This window comes from Thunnus thynnus, chromosome 1 (genome assembly GCF_963924715.1).
Source record: "Thunnus thynnus chromosome 1, fThuThy2.1, whole genome shotgun sequence".
NCBI lineage: Eukaryota > Metazoa > Chordata > Actinopteri > Scombriformes > Scombridae > Thunnus > Thunnus thynnus.
The window spans coordinates 27861500-27882629 of NC_089517.1; the positions used below are offsets into that span (position 1 = coordinate 27861500).

A 21130-nucleotide genomic window follows, 5' to 3' on the forward strand; every position below is an offset into this window, starting at 1 on the left:
GCAGCTATTAGAACACCGATTAGAAAATTGATTAGTCTTTTATCATACTTACCATTGATTTGATATATCATATTATAATTTGTAATGGTGCAAGAGGTTAGGGTTACTTCCGGGATGGGATTTTGTTACAATATATCAAATTGTATTTCAAATTAAAAAATAAATAAATAAATAAACTAATGAAGAAATACTTTGAACAAAAAAAAAAGATTAATCTATAGGTATTTGTCACAGATAATATTCCATCTATAATATCAATTTCACTTTGATTTGGCCAGAATCTAAAGTGATTTCCACTTATCCTTCATTATGGGACAGAGTCAGACCTAAATGCACCCCTTGAGTATAATGTTTCAAACTGCTGCATCAAGTTTAAAGTTTAAGAGCTCTGGATGTGGGAGGCACGGAGAGTGCAATGAGTGGTAAAATAAGTATATAAACTAATTACTCAATTAATAAATAAATTATTTTTTTAATTAACAAATTTACACGATTAGCAATTTTCTGCCAGCATTCCTCTCTCACCTTATTTGCAGCAACAGTTTTGCTTTTTGCTGTGATAATGTATTTATATTCTCCATAGCTCTCCATTATGATGACCTGTTCCTCCTGACTGAGGCAGGCAGCACGCGATCGGTCCATTTTGTGCAGAAAAAGAGTCAAATGACACACCAAATGCCCCCTTTCATGGGGATGTGCACAGAGCCTGAAGCAGAAAGCCTGAGTTAACAAAGAAAGTTCATAACCACTGTCGTGATACCACTTATCACTGAGTGCGAGTTTAGGGTTTGTTGAGCCAGCTCACACAAAGAAAGCCTGAGTATGTTGAACTTGCTTCATAGTACACCCCTCAGGGCAGGGCTAACAAGGCTAGATGCAGGGCAAGTGTAGAGGGAAAAGCAGGCTGGAGAAGGAGCACAGAAGTGAAACACAGAGCAAACAGAAAACCAAAACCCGGAAAACACATTAAAGACAGGAGTAGGACCATGGCACTCACCACTACAAATAAAATACTTTTTTTTTTAAAAACCAGAAGAGAGGAGAAGATCTTAATAAGATGAAGGATAATAATAACACAAGCAGAGTCACCTTGCATTCTCAGGGACAGCCACTTTGTCCTTTTCCCAGGTAATAACAGGTGTGGGTACTCCCTCAATCTGGCACTCAAAGCGAGCAGCTCCCCCAGTGGGCACTGTTTGGGGTGATGGCTCCTGATGGAACTGAGACAGACCTGAGGGTATAGAGACCATAGAGATCAGGGGATAGCAAAGCAGAATTAGCAAGATACAGTAGCCACAAAACTTTGTAAAAACGTAGTTTACTTGTGTTAATATTAGGAGCAATTAGAACCTGAACTAATGCTTTAGCAATTTACCTTTTTTATTGAGTGAAAATCTGTAGAGGTCATGTCATCTACAGGTACCTTGGATATGATGCATACAGGCCTAATTTGTTTGATGTAGCTCACACATGATTTGACAGACGTATGCAATTATCTTGAATGTCTGTACCATTATTGGTCTCCAGCTCCCTTTTCCACCAGTGCCAACATGGACAACGTTTGAGTGCAATACAAGTAACATTGACTACATGGGCCGCAAAACCAATCTGGTTGAGGTGAAAAGGTTTCTGTACACTAATTGTGTACACCATTCAAGAATTGTGGTTTCACGCCTAAATATAACATTAGAAAATAAAACTGGCCATCCAATCCCATTCACAGCTTTTGTTTAAATATCCAATTTGTGAGATTTTTTTTTTCTTTTTTATTTCACTTGCTTTATTTTGAAAACTTAGTTTGAGTATCTGTGCATAACACTGCTACAGTCTATATTTCACAAGATCTGCTTATTGTATTCAAGCCATTTTAGGGCTTTTAAAGGTACCATTTCGAAATGTGTAATTTAATTAAAGACTTGTTCAGACTCTTTAAATACAATTGAATGTCCTGATTAGGGGAAATTTGGGGATTTAATCAGGCTTGGCTAGATTATTTCTCCTTTCCAGGTCTAATCTTGGCAGGGCTCCAGTTTTCACAGTCTCAACACATTCACACACAGGGGAATGCCTCCTACTGTAGATAATACTGAGCACCAGGGGGCAGCAGTGAACACTATCTGAGGGCCTCTAACCTCTGACCCTAACAGGCTGTCGGAGGAGAGAACAAAACTGGTTGGCTGTCCCAGCCACTTCGCCTGTAGCCCTGACTGAGGAGTAGAGAGTGGGGGGTGGATCAAAGGAGAGAGCAGAGAAAGAAGACATAGAAGGCAAACTAAGGCGGGGAGAAAGCTGGGAGGTAACATAAGAGAAGAATCCAAATCCCAACTGATATAACTGTGCAGAGAAAATGCAGTATATATGTAGTAATGGCATAAAACTAACATTAGCCACATACAATAACACATAGTGAATCATTATATCACATACATATTGTGTGCAGCAAAATGTAACATGACAATAAATTGATCAATTAATCAATTTTAACATGAAAATATTTGGTAATCAGTATTTTTTCTCTGGTTTCTGTATCCTGTCCTGTAACATGTTTACTCCATGTAGAGCTAATTGCAGAATTGATGCAGACCAGATTTGTAGAGTTGGTCATGTAAAAACATGTAAAGATTAACCAGCAGTAGCATGTACATAAATCTGCTTTGCAGGAAGGACAAAGCAGATTCACACATTTCAAAAAGCTGACAGTAGAAGAGATACTGTTTAATCAAAGAAGTGATTATGAGTGAACAACTGACGCAGCTATCACTTTTACAATAGATTAGATCTTATGGGTAATACAGTATGTAATTTGCTTTCAAAGACCACATTTTCACTTACTGTATTTACATTTCACATCAGTGTGATACTATTCTCCACATGTTATATTAACTGTCAGTTTCCTCCAATCATGTTCTGGTGGTACAGCAGAAACAACATGGTATAGTAACAGTTCCTAATTGTCACTAAACACAAAATACAGCTGAGGTTGTGGGAATGTCAACATAGTTTTTCAGGTATTTGGTCATTAAGTATTGAACAAAAAAAAATTGGACCTGATGATGGCGCTAGAAAGTTACCAAAGTTATCACAATTCATCCTGGGGGGGGGGGGGGGCAGTGTCTATACCAAATGTCATGGCAATACATCCAATAGTTGTCACAACATTTCACTCAGAACCAAAAATGTAAAAAACAAACAAAAAAAGAACCTACTGGTGTCCCTAGTAATTAAAGTAAAGTCAGTAAAGTCAAGGAATCAGAGTCAGTAGGCTTCATTCTCTGGGGATCATGGATGTCTGTACAAAACGTCATGGCAATCCATCCAGCCATAGTCAAGATATTTCAGTCAGGAACAAAACAGTGCACCGACCAACAGACAGACATTGTCATCCACAGAGCTAAAAAGCTGTACATGTGGAGACACAGTGGGATGTCATACGACTTTAAACAAACAAGAGCCTGGCACAACCGTAGCTCTCTGACTTGTTTCAGAGGTGGGTGTTATAAAACCTTCAGCTAATAACATGACTGTCTCAAGATTTCTAAAGTCTAGCTATCACAATTTTTGAACAAGCCAACAAACTGGCCATCTGTGTTTTTCGACTGAGCTGGATGATTTTCCCCCCCTGTGCTAAATGTGACATTGACATTGAAAACTGCATAAAAGGAACAAGAAAAAGAACAAAATTAAATAATTAATGTTGGACAACTGGGCTGAAGTAACAATGTTTCTCAATGAGTGTGTAGATGCTGCATGCTGACACACATGTTTGGCCATAGTAGCAGAAAGGATTTCAATCATTTCAGAAAAAACTTGTAATGGCTGTTGCTTAGCAAGGTTTGCAGGAGGAGTTGATGATTAACCCCTGCCACTTCCAGCCATTACAGCATGATGCCCTCATGTAAACACACCACCTGTAACACTACCAGAGTGCCAGATTCACTGTGTGTGAGTGTATGCATGTGTGTAAATTTGAGTGCATGTGTGCCAGGCTACTTGTACCTTAGTGTTAACTCTACTGTGTGCCTTAATGTTTGTGCACAGTCTACCTGTGATTACATTTCTGGATCACTGTGTGCATGTGTGTGCTTGTGTGTGCATGTGAGCAGTGAAAAACAGCTGATCAGCGAGAGTGCACATTAACGGACATTAATTCAAAGGGGGGTGGTGGGTGTTCGGAGAAGACATTTTACCCATGCTGTGATGGAACAATGGTGACTGGCTGGGCTTCCACCTCCACTCTGTCAAAGCATAATCATATTAGTCTTTTCCCAGGACTCCATGATTTCATTGCAGTCCTTAGGCCAGCAATGAAATTCCATGGCAGATCCGTTCGGCACCATGCAGAGCACACACTCAGATGTTGCAAAGTTGACACTCTTCTACTCAGGCATGTGGTGGTGATACACTGGGCAAATTTTCAGAGTAACACTCCCAGTAAAAGGTGGCATATCAAGCCACAGGGTCAAAATATGTCTAATTGCTTCCTAGCAACAAGGTCTTTCTATGTTTTAAAAGAACATTTTAAGGCAGCCCCTTGGGCACTGCTCTATGTAAAGTGTGTAACCTTTTGTTGCGCTACATAAAAATTCCCCGTCTTGTCTCTTTGCTCCCTCTCTTTTTCTTTTTTCATTGCTTATCTCTCTCTCTCTCTCTCTCTCTCTCTCTCTCTCTCTCTCTCTCTCTCTCTCTCTCTCTCTCTCTCTGTCCTGCCCTTGACTTTACCCCGACTTTTTCTCTGTCTTTGTCCATCCCTCTATCTATGCCCCACTCTTTGGCCCCACAGCTATCAGATTGCAGCTCTTTTCCCCTCCCCTTGTGCAAGCAGATAGTTCCACCCATGACCTCTTTGCTACCCAGCTTTCAGGCTGAGTAACACTGTGAAAACCCATTAAACATTCCCCCAGTCTCAACACATATTTGTAATAGCTACTGGAAAATGTGTGCAGTATAAATTTTTCATATTTACAGTACACTGCCCTTGTTAATAGCGGACAACAGGAATCCGCTTACATTTGTAAATTTGTCTTTTTTTTTTTTTTTAAGTAAAAGCCAGCCAATACGACAATAAATGTACTTGAGCTACCATTTCTAATCTCAAAAAGTGATTCTCCACATCCTCTTTTCATTGGGAATGGAATGAACATTTTAAGATAAAGAGACGTTTTGTATGCATTAATATACAGCTTCCTAAAGATAACTTACTAAAATCATGCAAGAAGCATAACAAGGCAAAGGAGGTTCACTGCAATGAAAGAAACAAATTAATTTAAAAAATGTGTGCACCCACAAACTACTAGTGCAAAAATAAAGTTCTTAACCTTAAATGAAGAGAACATGAATGTTTCTGTTTTAGTTCCATTTGAATATGATGCTGTTAACAATGCAAAGCACTACAATGAAGACAAAACTAAAACATTTAAACTAAGGCGACATGTTGCATGGAGGAGAGAGCATACTTTTCATGGTTATGACAGCAGCTCTGTGATTGAAATGCTGGCATGAATTAGGAAACATTGACATTCACCTCAGCAGTCTCATAATGAGAAAGGTTAATTGCTCTAATTAATGTCAAAAGCTGTTTTTTCCAGTATCATAATTTACCCACGGATGTATTTGGGAAAGGTAATGTGCATACTCTGTATGCTGCCTCTAGCATTTTGCTGAGAAAAAAGTGAGTGAGAGACTGAACAACTCTAAACCTAAATATATTTTTTATCTTTATTTAAAGAGCAAGCAGGTCTCTTTCATTGTCTCTCTCCCTCCCCGACTCATTCACATGCTTTTAGACAAGGCACATGCATCATACACTGTGACAGGGAAACTGGAGCAGGTGGCTTTCATAATGTGTTTTCACAGATGTGATCTCTGCTACATTCTCTCTTCAGTCTCATTTCTGGTAGTGAAGACACAGTAGGAAATGAGAATGTCCGCTCAATGTCAGTGTTGAAGCACTTCGGCTCCGACCTCTTGCACACTGGTCACATCTATCTCATAGCCTCTCACCACTGATTTAATTCAAAAAACACACACACAGGCATGCACTTATACACACACACATACAAACTGAAGGTCATTCCTAATGGTCTCTGAAGCCTTTTCTTTCACCATCACTAAAAACTCTCTTCAGCCTTTTCCACTTCCCACCATTCATCCAACATCCCCCTCCCTCCCTTTATTGTCCCTCAAACAAGAGGTTCTCATAAATAGGCATGTGACAGCTGACAAAAGAGGGGGCATCCGCAGAATATACTGTCTCATTTTACACAAAGCTAATGACTAAATAAAGACTACCACTTAAGAGTGTGAGAGAAAGAGGCCTCCTTGGAGGGGTGAATGAAAAGCTACAGTCTGGCCTTTCATCCCTCACACTCACATCCTCCTGATCATTCTCTCATTTTCACCAGCTCTTCCTCTGTCTTTCTGTGCCTTTTAACAGACTGTTGTTTAAGAGTGTACCTGTTCCCAGGACACTTGTTAGCGCTCCACCAGAGGATAAGTTTCCTATTTGAGGCAGGGGAGAACCGAGTTCATCTCCATCCATGCAAGGAAATTCCCTTGACAAATCTGACAAATCACATTGCTGTGTGTGTGAGTGTGTGTGTGTGTGTGCTTACCCAACTGAACGCTTTAAATGAATGAACGAATCAAACCAATATTCTGTCATTTATAATAGAAACTACATTTTTCTGCCTATTTCATGCTTTTTGACCACCCAAGTACATACCCACACATGAAGTAGCTTTGGTGAACTTATATACAGTATTGTCAGGTAAGAGTGCCTTAATTACATCTATTATATATATCCTTATGAACATAACAAACAGCAAATATCCACACCTGAGTAGCTCAAACCACACATTTCTTTGGAATTTTTACTTTAAAAATTGAGTTAAACAATTATACAATTATATAATTACAATTATATTTCTCCAAACAATTGATTGACTGACTAATAGTCAGCTCTACTAATGATGCGCTAATGACATAAATATCCATTCATCTGTCATGAACTTTCTACACTCTTCCTTTTCAGGAGATAGGAGCCTATTCAGCATGTACTGCTTGAAAGGCAGGGTACACTGAACAGATCACCAGTCTATCACAGGGCTTTCACCCACTCACATTGCACCATTTTTTAGCTTCCAGCTCACCCAACTAGCATGTGTTTTAACTGGTAGGAAACAGAAGCATCCAAAATAAACCAAGGTACTCCGGGTGTTACTGGGCACTTACTTGCCAGGAGCACGTTTACAGTCCGGCTAGTCAAGGCTCCTAGGGCGCTGGCACTCACGCAGCTGTAGCCGCCCTCCACTCCCCGGGGAGGCTGACCATCCTTAGCGGTGGGCAGCAAGAGGAGGGATCCATTGGCTAAATACTGCAGGAAGTCACCCCCCTCTAGAGGCAGGGGCTGTCCATCCTGAAGCCAGGTGACATTGAAAGGTGTGTCGCTGGACCCCAGGTGGCAGTTCAGCACGAGGGGCGATCCCGGCTCCAACACTACATGGCTGGGCCCAGCCCCGCAGCTCAGCTCCACCGAAACAGGCTTTTCTGTGAGGGGCAAAGAAATAAAAGATTGTTTAACAGTCTACGTTAAACTCATTTTACGTTCATCTTTATTTATATATATAATAATAATTTAATTCCTAAATTTTCTATTTCTGATTTATTTGTCAGTATTTGTGCACGATATGCTGTATGTGCAGCCTCTTTTATTGCTCTTTGAACACTATCACAGCTACTACAACACAACTTTATAAATTAAATATTGTACTTTTTCTTCATTTATTCAATTCATTCAATTATTGTTAAGTTCCTACATCTGCATCATTTTTCAATTTTGGCTATTTTTGTTTACTTCATCAGTCTCAGCATTTGGCAATTTGTCATTTTATAGCACAACTTCGATAGAGTCAATAGTGTTGGCAGGACAGATGGATAGGGGTAGTGCATTCCAGAGGCAGGGTGTTTTGGGGACAGAGAGGAAGCCAGAGTCAGAGGAGGAGGAGGAGCTCTGAAAATGAAATGGGTGCAGCGGCATGGAAGGATTTGTATGTCAGCAGCAGGACATTAAAGTCAGTGAGAGAGCGGGAAGTCAGAGGTTGATGAGTCCAGGAGTCAGAGGCTGATGAGCTGGTGTGAGAAGAGTGGCTGCTTTATATGCTGCAGTCACATGAGATTTTGTTGTTGATTGACCTTGATCATGTTGATTATTTATTCATTCTTTTAAACACAAGAACATCATCATGAGTAATTTTCATTAATTTCATTAGTCTTGTAAAATGATCAGTATTTCATTAAAGGTTCTATATGTAGGAATCAGAAATTCCTTCTCATTAGTGACATCTGTGGCCATTAAATGAGCTGCAGTCAACACGCTTGTACTCGCATGCTCACGAGCACGCTCACGGCACAAGACTGTTGCAGGTGATGTCTTTTCCTCGCTTACACTTCTCATAATTACATAAAAGATCTCTAACGTTGTGTTTTGCACCATGTTTCAGCAAAGCATCTCTCACTCCAGTAGCAGGGTGTTTCTAGTCGGATAGCACCACTTCTGTTGTGTGGTTTTGTCGTTATGCTGATCATTTGTTGATTTCTTGTTTTGTTTGTTGTTAGCGGGAGAGAGGCAAGGCACTCAGAAGTGCACAAAAACGTCACTTCCGTGTGATTTTCGCGGAAAATCCAGCCCAGGTTCTTCACATAGAAATCAGTCCACAAGCTGTTACAGACAACCAGGAATGTCAGGAAAGGTCTCATTTTTTACGTTACATTACTACTCATTCACTCATTGGCAATAAAAAATGACTTTCACAATTCTACAGATAGAACCTTTAAATACAACACAATTTTGAGGAGTCACAGTGGCTGATGCAGTTTTTTCTCACTTAAAGTGAGATAAAAGAAGCAAATCACCCTCTCACATGGTAGAATATTAGTAATAATGCCTAACCACCCTAAGTCATCCAGGTTTTCTACAACAAACTGCCCAAACACAGCAAAGTATGGGCTAACTAGCACTACTACCACTAGCCAAACGGTACAAGCTAACCAAGAAGGGGACGCCCTCTCTTTCCTACGCAATACCATCCCACAGCTTCTCCACCTCGACTATCTTGACAGACTTGACCTTGACAGAGCTAACATGTCCCTCAAACCAGCTACCACAAGCTATCCTTGTCTGATTCCTGTGCTTCTAGGACAGAAAGCGCATTGCTGAGACAGTGTGGAGGAGGAGGAGAGTGACATGGAGAGGCATCACATCATGGTCTTCCCGGACTACTCAAAACAAGTTGTTGAGAGGCAGGCTAAGTTCAACCAGTGCAAACAGCTTCTACATGAAAGACAGATAAGATTCATGCAACCTTCAGTCCACAGATGTCTAATTATCTGAGGGTCGACGCAAGTTCCATGACCCAAAAAAAGCATTGGACTTCATTTGCTCTTTTGCTGCTTCCACTCAGACTGACAGATGAACAACTATCACAGACATCTGCTGCTTTTAATTTACAAGGTTAAGGCTGGTATGATAGACACACAGAAAGATACAATCATTTTTTCTAACTTATATGTAAGTTGCCTGCTCTACATGTATATTTCATAATCTATTTTGTTTTATTTGTGTGTGTGCATGCAAGAGTGTGGTCATGTGTGCATGTGAGTGTGTGTGCGTATAAGTGTATGCATGTGTACAGGTGCATGCGTGTATGAGTGCATGTGTGTGGGTGTATGTTCGAATTCAAGTGTGTGTGTATGTGTGACTGCGGGTGTGTGCTAGGGCTGTGACGATAACTGCATTAGCGCAATACCGTGGTCATGTGATGCCTACCACAGGGTTGAGCTCATTACAGTCATCACCATTTTTTTTTTTTTGTATTTCTTTTTTTTTTTTGCTGATGAAAGTTACTGGAGTCGGCAAGGTCCGTGGATTGGATTGGGGACGCTTACCTCCCTCTCTGTCCAACGCCCTTATCTCACTTATTTTAAAAAAAGACAAGGATCCCATGGATTGCAAAAGCTACAGACCTATCAGCTTGATAGGGTGTGAAGGTAAAATACTCGCAAAGTTCCTTGCAAATAGACTCAATAAGGTTATTACTTCACTGATAAATCCAGATCAAGTAGGCTTCATCCACGGGTGTAGTTAAGATGATAATTTCAGACACCTGATAAATATAATGGATAAATATGAGGGCTCTGCGTAACGAAAAAGTCCCTGTGGCTGCTCTCTGTTTAGACCTGAGAAGGCTTTTGACAGGGTGGAGTGGCAGTATCTGTTTTCCACTATGGAGTCCTTCCGAATTGACACGAAGTTTACTGGCTGGATCAACCTCCTCTACAGTCACCTGAGGGCTTCAGTTGTGACTATCATTGTTCTTTCACCTTCATTTAAGCTTTGCAGAGGTACAAGACAAGGCTGTCCACTTAGCTCCTTGCTCTTTGTGCTAGCACTTCAATAGCGGTCATACTGGCAATTCCTCACATAAAGCAATGTTATATGCAGATGACAGATTAGTTTCCATATCAGAGCCTGAACGGTCTCTCCCATCCTAGTCTCGTATAGCCAGACCTATCTCCACAGCGCTGTGCCAGCACTGAAGAATCGTCTGGCTGCACCCCACTATCATTGTGCTATAGGGGAAAAAAAACGCTCACGCTTTTTTGTATTTCTTTAAACCAATGACAGCCGTCTTGAGCAGCGCTAAGCCCAGAATGCAGCGACTGTCCCCTTGCAAAATGGTGTCGGGGGGGGGGGGGATTTGTTTGAGCCCTGGCATAAAACATTAAAAGACATATGTTGACTATGTGATATGACTTTAAATGAACTGTGCACCAATATTCAACTATCTTTTATAGGCACTACCTATTGAAATTACCCTCAAGTATTTTAAACAATTTGACAGATTGTGCAACACATTTCTCTGGAGCGGCAAATGTCCCAACTGTGAAAATTACAGAGGCCAGTGGATGAAGGAGGGCTTTATATCCCAAACCTTGTATTATACATTATGCCTTTGGCCTCCAGCACATGGTCCACTGGTCCCTATCCCCTGAATGTGCACCTCCCTGGTATGCCATTGAGAGTTCTTTATGTAGATCTATGCATCCTATTCACTTTATCACAGCTAAGCTGACAGCAGATGAACAATCTCACCCAATACTGTCTCATATGGAGTGGTTATGGAGGAAGATTACAGCTATTTGTGAAGTGGATTTGCACCATCACTGCACCACGGTGCAGATGCGGTTTGACAAGGGGGTTGAGACTCTAGGAGATATGTATGAAGGGTGCTCCATGAAGTCTTTTGGCACTCTTAAAGAGACATTTAACTTGCTTCAAAATCAGTTCTAGAGGTATTTACAACTCAGACATCTGTTAGTCCAAACTTTTGGTTCCATTTCTATACCTCCCCCTAGTGCAGACACCCTATACACATACTAGAGTTCTTTGGTAAAGGGCATGAAGCTTCGCGCTATTACTTAATCCCTTTGAACTGCTCAAATAAATCAGCCTTTGCCATGAAAGTGGTGTGTGAAGCTGACATGGGATTTTGTTCATAGATGAGGCATGGAGCCTTATTCGGAGGAATTTTAGAAAAATGTCCAGAGAACTTATAACTAGACTTGTTCAATTTAAGATCCTGAATAGAGTATACTGGACTCCATCCAAACATCATAGGGTTAAGTTGAGAGACAGCCCTGAGCGTTAGAAATACCAGTAGGATGAGGGCACTCTGATGCACATGTTATGGGACTGCCCTTACATGCATGACTTTTGAAGAGGAGTGTACGATCACATTGAGCGAATTCTCAGACGTAAAATCCCCTTGTCCCATACTCTTGGTGTTCTGGGTGACCATTCTCTTCTTAGGGATTTATCACCATCAGATGCAGAGTGGGTTCAGATGGCCCTAATGATGGGCCGCAAGCTCATTATGTGTGAGTAGATATCCCCGTCTGCTCCCTTTGTGAACGTCTGGTTTAGTCAGCTCAGCAAGGTGGCAGCATTAGAGTCTATCCTTTAGGCTCATGAATAGGGTAGCCTGATATCTTCTAAAATGGGAGAAGTGGGAATCCCATATTTAAGACCCTAATTGAGTTTGTGGCCTAGCCTAGCTCCTCCTGTAACCAACTTACACCTGTATTCACTTTTCAAACACTTACTTGGTGTAGCTTGTGACATTCTACCATCGATGACAGTTTGAGTCATACACTGTGAATGTATATATATTTTTGCTTTTTTTGTTTTGTTTGGTTTTGTTGTCTTTTCTTTTGTACCATGTAGGTTCAAAAAAATGCCAATAAAACTTTAATCGTAAAAAAAAACCCAAAAAAACCATAATATTGAAAGAACGTTGAAAATGACGGCAAATTAACTAATTGTCATGGTATCATGAAACTAAAATACTCAATCAGTATGTTTTTCCTACTGCACTTTGCAGCCAGATGTTTTCTGCAGTTTCCATAGTCTTTGAATTACTGTATATGACCTTCACAGTATGGTATAATCGCGTTTTTTTCCCCTCTATCTTACAAAAGTAAATGCTGTGAGAGACATTTTTAATTAATTTCTGTGGAAAACATGATGGTGGGAGAAAAGGGTAAAAAATTGTAGATGATCATAGGAGAAAAGATAAGATAAGAAAAAAGAAGAAGGTAAAGATCAAGAGAGAGACATAGATCGGAGATAGAAAAAAAGTTGAAGACTGACTATCTTGAATGACGTACATGACAGCACTTAATTATCTTTTATGAGGAGGGTGGTAAGCATGAGAAACACAGGGAAAAACTTGAAATGAGTAAGGGTCAATAGTAGCTCTACATTTTGTTGCACTGCTTTCAGAGGACTACAGATATCAGCCCATGCATTTTCAATGATTACTGCTTTTAAAGCACACATTTTTCGTCATACATTATGCACTAACATCTGTTTCATAATCTGTGTGAGACCAGAGGCAATCCTTATCCTTGTAAATGGATATTAAAATTACACTCAATACTATATCATTGCAAACTTAACAAAAAATATCTATTGAACATACTTCCCTTAGGAGAGAAGTGGAAAGACTGCTAATCAAACCTCAGGGTCATGTGGATCTCTTCAAATTATGATCATTTAGGTTGAGTAAGTTGCAGTTGTAATAAAACATGTCTTTACAGTAAATGATGGTAATATAATTGCTTACTTTGTGCATCTCCATCTTAGTATAGGTAATTTCAGCTGTATGAAAAGGGAGGCACACACAATGTAAACATGTTGTAAGAAAGAAATTAAATTTGAAGAGAATAAATCACCACTGCAAACACCGCATCCCCGTATGTATCTATCATATCCCTGATGGTTACTTGTTTCTCTTATATCCTGCTTATATAAGTCTCTATATTTGACAAATGCAGTCATGATTTGCAAAACTGCGTCTCAACAATTTGGCATTTTTGAAGTTGTTAGCTGCCTCATGATAGTTTGAAAATCATCTGACCTGGCAAATACTGTCAATTGAGTTTAAGTCACTTCAAATGTCTTTTTCTTGAAGTCATTGTACAATTTTATGTGTACTTGTGTACATTTAAACTTCCTGTCCCTCTATAGTTCATTTGAGAAACCTAGTTGTGAATACAGCTTAGAAACAATATTTTCTCACATACATACATAAAGACTGAGGCACACGCACATACACGCGCATAGACAGGTTTCCTTCAGCTTCTCTTTCTCTGGCATTGGATTAATTAAGTTAATGGGAGATGGAATTTTTTCCTTGATTAAATGAGGCCTGACCCCCCACCATCACTTCCTGATGAAGAGGCTGGGTAATGCTGAGAAAGGCTGCACAGCGCTCTGGCACACACACGCACACACACACCTGCCATGGAGATAACATGCATGCACACACGTGCACCCAAAATCAAACACACATGCAGACATACAGGCAGACATGTTAATAACACTAAAACAGGCATACAATCTTGTAGGAACAGAAACACTCGCCTACATGCACACTAACACACACAGACACAGATCACCTCCACTGCTCCTCTCTTCCTCTCTACCATTTCAACTAATTAGGTCTCATTAAGTCATTAAAACGTTAGCAGCCATTTCCCAGCTCACTGCCAATGGTTTCACTTGGCGAGAGGTTGGGATCATTCTGTGTTGGATATGTAAGCCATTACACCTCATAAAACTGAAGTAGAGGTGTGATGAGTAACGTGCTAAAAAGAAAAAGAAAGCTGGAAAACAGTAATTTACTATTAGAAAGGTTTAGACACTTTAACCTCTGTAAAGCTAATTATAATAAAATAGATAAATAAAATGTCAGTGTCCAACCTAGAAAAGTTGCTGTAACATTTTCTGAACCAAAGACTAACATGACCTACTATATTTTTAAAAAGAAGGCATGGTACGCATATCACATATTTCAAGTAATGGCTATTTCATCTGGGAATAAAACACACACACACACACACACACACACACACACACACACACCAGAAACCTCAACATGCCCTAGATTTGTGGCCATGTACTGCTCACACACACATTTCTCTAACATGTACCCACGCACACACACCCATTATAGCACACACAGACACATACACACCCACACAGTAACTGTCAGTATCTCATGAGGAGACAATGTGGTGAAGAGGGGGGATCCGTGAAGTGGCCATTTTGCCATTTTACTGTACAAGTGGGAGCTGCTGGATAGGACAGGGTACACTGTGGGATATAGTAGCGGCTGTGCAGTCTCGCTGAGCTCTAGTGAATGGATTGTGATGGCACTGCGCCAAGAGGTTCATAGCTTACTCTAAGTAGAGAGAGGACAGTGGTTTACAAAAGGGAGAGAAGAGAACAGAGAGATGATGATGAAATAGAAACAGTCTGACAACAGAAGAAAATCAAAGATAGAGAAAAAGAAATAAAGAAGCAAATATATCACCCATGAATGATACTCAGTAACTATTATCATACTTTGTCTAGAGTAAGAGTGCAGTGGTGGTATGATACTCAAGATTTTGAAAAAAAATGATGTTTGGTGTACCTCCATACTACTTCCATATGGAGAAACTGATAGACTGAAGACTGATTTGTTGTCCCATTCACAATGAAAAACATGAAAAAGAGAGACAGAAACAAAACACACACAGAGGCAAAAAAACATAGTGTCTCTGTCTGTTATTCAGAGAGAGAAAAAGAGAGAAAAGCCTGGAGAGATGGAGAAGTTGGTAGGGCAGTGCTCTCAGTACCATCAACACTTATTCCGAAAGTCCATTTCTGTTAATGGATCACCTATTCACAAAACATTTGGGAGAACAGAAGGAGAAAGAGGAGGAGTAGGAGGAGGAGAGTGACCTGGCACAGCCAATATTTCACCCGGCCCAGCACACTGTCAACAGAGACCGGACACCCCATGACCCAGAGGCCACAGCTCAGGTTTCCACAGCCTCTAAAGTGAAGCTATACAATACACCAGGCCTTTCATGAACTACAGATACCCATAAAGAGGCTGAGCTAAAACAGCCCCCCAAAAATTCATGTTAAGAATGTTCTTTTTATCTAATGCCCCAGAATAACATATGTTGCTGTTGGTAGCTGTTTTTGTGGTGATGCTGCTTGCTATAAATTTCACAAGAGAAACAATTAAGTTTAGCCACTCCTGTCATACCCACCTGTGCATTCCTATTAGAACCATGTCTGTGTAAACTGTTTATGAATCTGACTTCTGTTTTCCACAGTTGTTACTTTGTCCTGATATGTACATTATATTGACTTTTATATATTTTCCTGGTTATATTATGAAGTGGAAATGAATGACTTTGTACAGGCATTAAAAACAAGGCAGAGTCTATGGCTGCACTAATAGCAATGCTTTCAGCTAAATGTTAACATCAGCATGCTGACATGCTTACCATGACAGTGTTAAGATGCTGATGTTTATCTTTAACATGTTCACTATCTTAGTTGAGCATGTTAGCATGCTAACATTAGCAAATTGCCACTAAACACCAAATGCAGCTGAGGCTGATGTGAATGTCTTTAGTTTTATGGGTATTGGATGGTGCTAAAAGAAAACTTAAAGGATCACCAAAGTGATTACAGAACATGGATATCTTTACCAAATTTCATTGCAATGAATCTAATAGCTGTCATGATATTTCACAAAAAAACTAAATTGTCAACTTCATGGTGTTGCTAGAGGAAAAGTTAGGGTATCACCAATATCAGTAGGTTTCATCCTCTTAGGGGCAAGAATGTCTGTACAAAATTTCCTGGCAATCAATGCAACAGTTGTTGAGATATTCCAGTCTGTGTCGTGGGCCAACCAACAGGCCAACACTGCCATGCATAATGTGGCTAAAAAACTGTAAAAGTACCACAGTGTTGCATGAATAAGACTTATGTGTCAAGCAGGCTGAAGGGTTTTTAAAAAAATTACTAAAGGTGGAGAGGATCGGGTAATGTAAAGAGAGAATACAGGACATAAAGAGAGATCCAGAAAGACAGAATGAAATAGAGGACTGAACAGCGCAGATAAGATTAGGACATCCTTGAGACTCAATTGAAAGAGAGCGGGAAAATGTGATTACAGACGCTTTTGTGAAGAGGGACCACTGAAGCACTCAAAAGCAGTGATAACCAGATTGCCATGCACATCTCATAAATTGACACAGAGGCAGTAGATAATTGCTATGAGCCTTTCCTGAATGATAGAAATATATTGTATCGTGCAAATAGGTGATATATGTCTCAGAAAAACAGGGTTACAGGACATCACTATACACTATAGTGTGATTGAAGGCACTAAGGAGTTTACAGAAACACCAGGAAAACTCTGTATGCCACAAACCAAACCTGAAACCAAACTCAACTAGTGCTTGTCTTATTGTTTCATTGTTTGTTTGCTAATACTATATCAATAACAACAAGGTAAAAAATAGCCCCAGCGCTTACATGTGCTTGCGGCTAAAAACTACCTGCCATCTGAATAAATCGATATTTTGAGGCTGCAGTTGTGATAATCTGGGCAGAGAAGCAGCACGCTGTTAAACCCTACAGGGAGAATGAGATTCTCAGGTTTTGGTATGCAGGTGGAAATGCCTGGGCAATAACAGGAGACAAAAAGTCTCAAACAGTGAAAAACAAACCTCACTACTATCTAAATATTTAGGCTTTTATCTCAAAGGCTTCATCTTGACTTTCCATGCAAAAAATGTTTGTGCAATGCTTTCTGTAAAGCACTGTCAGGAGTCTGAAGTGTACTACATATTTAACCTTCCTGAGCCTTAACTCGCTCTGATGGCAAATTAAAACTCTCTGTTTACTAGTTAAGCAATGCCGCATACAGAAGCCTCGACATTTCACTGAATCCACAGTGAGGCTATGAGTCACTCAACAATGTGAACAGCTGCCGTGTCAGGTGTTAACCGTTCCAGCTGTGTTTCCTCCCATGATGATACACCAGGGTTCTTCTCACACCCAGTCATCTAACCGCAAACACACACACACACTTTCTCTTTCACTGTCAGAGAGCTGATACAATCAAAGATTGTAATTGCTCCTTGAGCACAAACCTGACTTTGGGCTCTGGAGTTTATACAGACAGACAGCACTGAAAAATTAATAGGAAAAAAATGGTTATATTTACTTTGAGGGTTGCGCTTTTTTCACTTCCTTAATTAAGTATTCTGCTGCTGCTTAGGATCCCTGGCCTCCAGATTGAGTTGAATATTGTAAATCTGTATTAAAATCCAAATGATTACCTCCCAAAAGCACATTATTGACATCTTAGGACAAGAGAAAAATTGTTCCCAAACTTGCAAAGTCTTTCTGTATTTGTCAACCTGCCTTTGCACCTGTCAGGCTGTACTTACATGTACAACAGCTCTAGTGTCCAACTAATGTGAAAAGTTTCCACATTTAGTAGTTAAAGTAATGAATAGGGCTGGGTACCGAACTTCAATGCTTTTACGGCACTGATTGAATTGCTTCGATACTATCGAGTATTGAAAAATGCCTTATCATTCTGTACCAAATTTTGATACCTAAGGAGTGCACAGGCAGGCAGCGCCACTCATGCGGCGGTTGCCACTAATAGAGCTGCCAAGTCTCATGCTTTGACCATGAGACACACAATTGACACAGATCTCACAATCTTATGCCACACATGCCTTTTCTCACACTATTGAGAAAAGGCATTGTTGTAGAGATGTAGAGCCCAACCACAAGAGTGTGTACAGCAGACCTAAGCGGGAGCCTCTTCTAGCCCTGGAAGAAAATTTTCCCTGCCGTCTTCCATGACCAACTCACCGGGGGACAAAGCGAGGGATGCGGCGGCGTTCCTTGCTAGCATTAGCTGCTTTCAGGCCCTTTCTGCGCTACCCAGCCCTAGGGAAATAGTTTTTTTTATGTTATGAAACTGCTTTGAGTGTGTAAAAATGCCAAGGAGCTGAAAAATAAAACTCAAGATTTATGCCGTAATGTGTAATGTAATTTTAACTTTGTTAAAGTTAACATTTACGCTTACTATTACTTATCATTCAGTGACCTTCTCCTCACAGCCAGTGGAATGACAAATGGCATACAAGTGCACAATGAAAAGAAGAGGGGTAGTGGTGAGACAAACATGGCTCCCATGTCCCATTGAATGTGTGTGTGTGCGTGAGTGCATGCGTGTGTGTATAAGAGGGAGAACGGAGCAGAACAGAGAACGAGGGATAGAGAATGAGAGAGGGGGCGTACCAGTGCAGTCCCTCATGCCTCTCGCTCTATGTACAGTGCTCATTCATCCCAGTCTGGCTTTCTCCAATCACAGAGCAGCATTCCTGCAAGCAGGGCCTCCCAGCAGCATGGGGCCTCCACATGGCCATGTCAAGTGCCAGGCCCACTTGCATGAGTCAACAAAGCTGGCAATAAAACTAACATGCGAGTAACACAGGAGATCCGAATCAGAATCTGTTTATTCATGCAGCGGCGCAGTGAATGTACAGGAATTTGTGCTGGTGACATTGGTGCATGAGATGGTATACTGGCAATGTAAAGGTTCCCAGTATGTAGAGACAGTATGTGGGATATAGTGGTCAGCATAATAATGGACAACACAGATGTGAATAAAAGAGAAAACACAAAGGCAGACATTTGGAAAGTAGTCTAAAAACACTCCCCTCTTCCTCAACGCTCCCTGACGTTGCTCTTTGAAGTGAGGCACATGGACTATATAATGCTTGTGTGCAAGGATCAGGGTTGAGCATCTCACACAAGGTCAGAATGATGGATGGGACTGCTATATGACACTACTTGGTACATGCACTGAGGAAGGGCATACTGCACTGAGCAGGCCTCACATATTATGCTTGCACTATAGTTCTCAATAATGACATTTTCCATCACAGATTTGATGGAGAATTCCTCTCACTGAGTAATATACAGCATTTGAATGAGAACTGAAGGATGTATGTGTGCTCAGTATGAATGCAGAAATAATTATTCAGGCGTTTCATTAATGTGTGATCTTTATTGTGTGATGGTTATATGTGGTATTAGTGATCAAGAAGTTAAAGCACCATTTACTGCTGCACCTGCACTATATTTTACAAGCCTCATTTGACTTCTACTGTAAGCATGTGGATTTCCAGGACTACCTTTCCCTCTGCAGCATGTAGTGTCACTTTTGGAATACTGTAACTCCACAGCTAACCACAGCTTGAGGGTGCCATTGCAATATTTATCTATATTTATCCACACCTACATGGTCACCTCCAGTACTACTCCTCTGCTCTAATGTGACCAAGCAGACAGCGGGGAGGAATGGAAGGAATGTGGCGCAGGTTAGTTGAGCATCGCCAGACCAACTTCTCACCCACACACACACACACACACTGATAGTACTGAACTTAGAGCTGGGCGATATGGCAAAAAATACGATCACGATAATTTTTTCCATATTGATCAATATAGACATTTATAATGATATGTATTTTGATAATGCTGCCATTTGAAAAGTATCCTGATAATGACTGAAGTCTGAAGAAACAAGAGGGTTCGTCAGTTAAACTTTAGAATATAAAAAATAGAATAACATAATGTAAACATTTAACTGTGCAAACATGGCTTGGTTTAGAATATATTTTGTGATAAAAGAATATATTGAATGGCCGCATTGAACTTTGCAAACATGTTTTATCGGCCTTAAAATAAAACATGTTAGCTTGCTTTGTAACTTGAATATATACTTGGACTGAGGCTGGTGATGGCTCAAAGCTTGCTCAAATTATTTACTGTACCACTGTGACATTACTCGAAGCATCAGCTCAAAATCACATCATGTGAAGTTATCAATTACCCTATGTAGCAAACCTCAGTGACCTAGTAAGCCAGCAGGATGAAATATTGCACAACCTGTGAGTTGCATCATTTCAGTTGTAATATCTATTTGTGCTCCCGGGATCAAAGAATTAATAGATAGCAGCATTACCAAAGAGCAACTTTTCACAGCATGACACACCAACATTTGATCTCTATATGCAGTGGAGGTGCAACAACTCGCAAACCAAATAAATTCAGCACACTACTTTGAACATCCCAAGAGAGCAAATCATTTGAATTCACAGTAGGCAAAATCGAGCTCAAGACTTCCCTTCCTTTCATGCAAACACTTATGTGCTTAAACCTGCAGTGCGGAACTTTTGTCTCCCCCTCATGGCAATTAGGGTAATTACTAAAAGACTGTTGACGCATTCTTTATGATGTATGCCGACCGGCTGGTCTCACCCAGCCAGCAGCTCCTTACAGCTTCAAAACTTTCAAAAGAGGCGTTATTTAGATAAACTTACCACATAATGGAAATCTAAATGGTTACTTTCTCACCTGAAAAATATTAAAACTTAATAAGTGACATATTAACAGTCCTACAGCGAGAATTACAACAGCTTTTAGCCACGCATACCCAGTATGCCTCGTGGTCTGGCAAAAATACCCAAGCACTGGTTGGGATGGGTTGGGATGCCAAACATGACATAATGTCCCCAGCAATCTGAGGGGAAACCAGTCATTGCTGGTTGACGAAAAATGCATCATTACTGGTGCACCAGCACAGGAATGTCATACCAGACACCAGATTTTACAACTTGGTGAAATACA

The 21130-nt window shown here is 40.4% G+C and overlaps 1 protein-coding gene across 3 annotated transcripts in view; it reads right to left on the reverse strand.

Moving 5' to 3' along the window:
- igdcc4 (immunoglobulin superfamily, DCC subclass, member 4) overlaps positions 1–21130 on the reverse strand; it is a 62593-nt gene that overhangs the window by 33751 nt on the left and 7712 nt on the right. For all 3 annotated transcript variants that reach the window (XR_010928904.1, XM_067594095.1, XM_067594081.1), the window contains exons 2-3: positions 7231–7545; positions 1090–1231 (exon numbers count right to left, since the gene is read on the reverse strand). Coding sequence is in view for 2 of the 3 variants with exons in the window: in XM_067594095.1 (XP_067450196.1) it covers positions 1090–1231; positions 7231–7545 (457 nt within the window). In the remaining variant the exon portion in view is untranslated. The remainder of the gene's footprint in view (positions 1–1089; positions 1232–7230; positions 7546–21130) is intronic.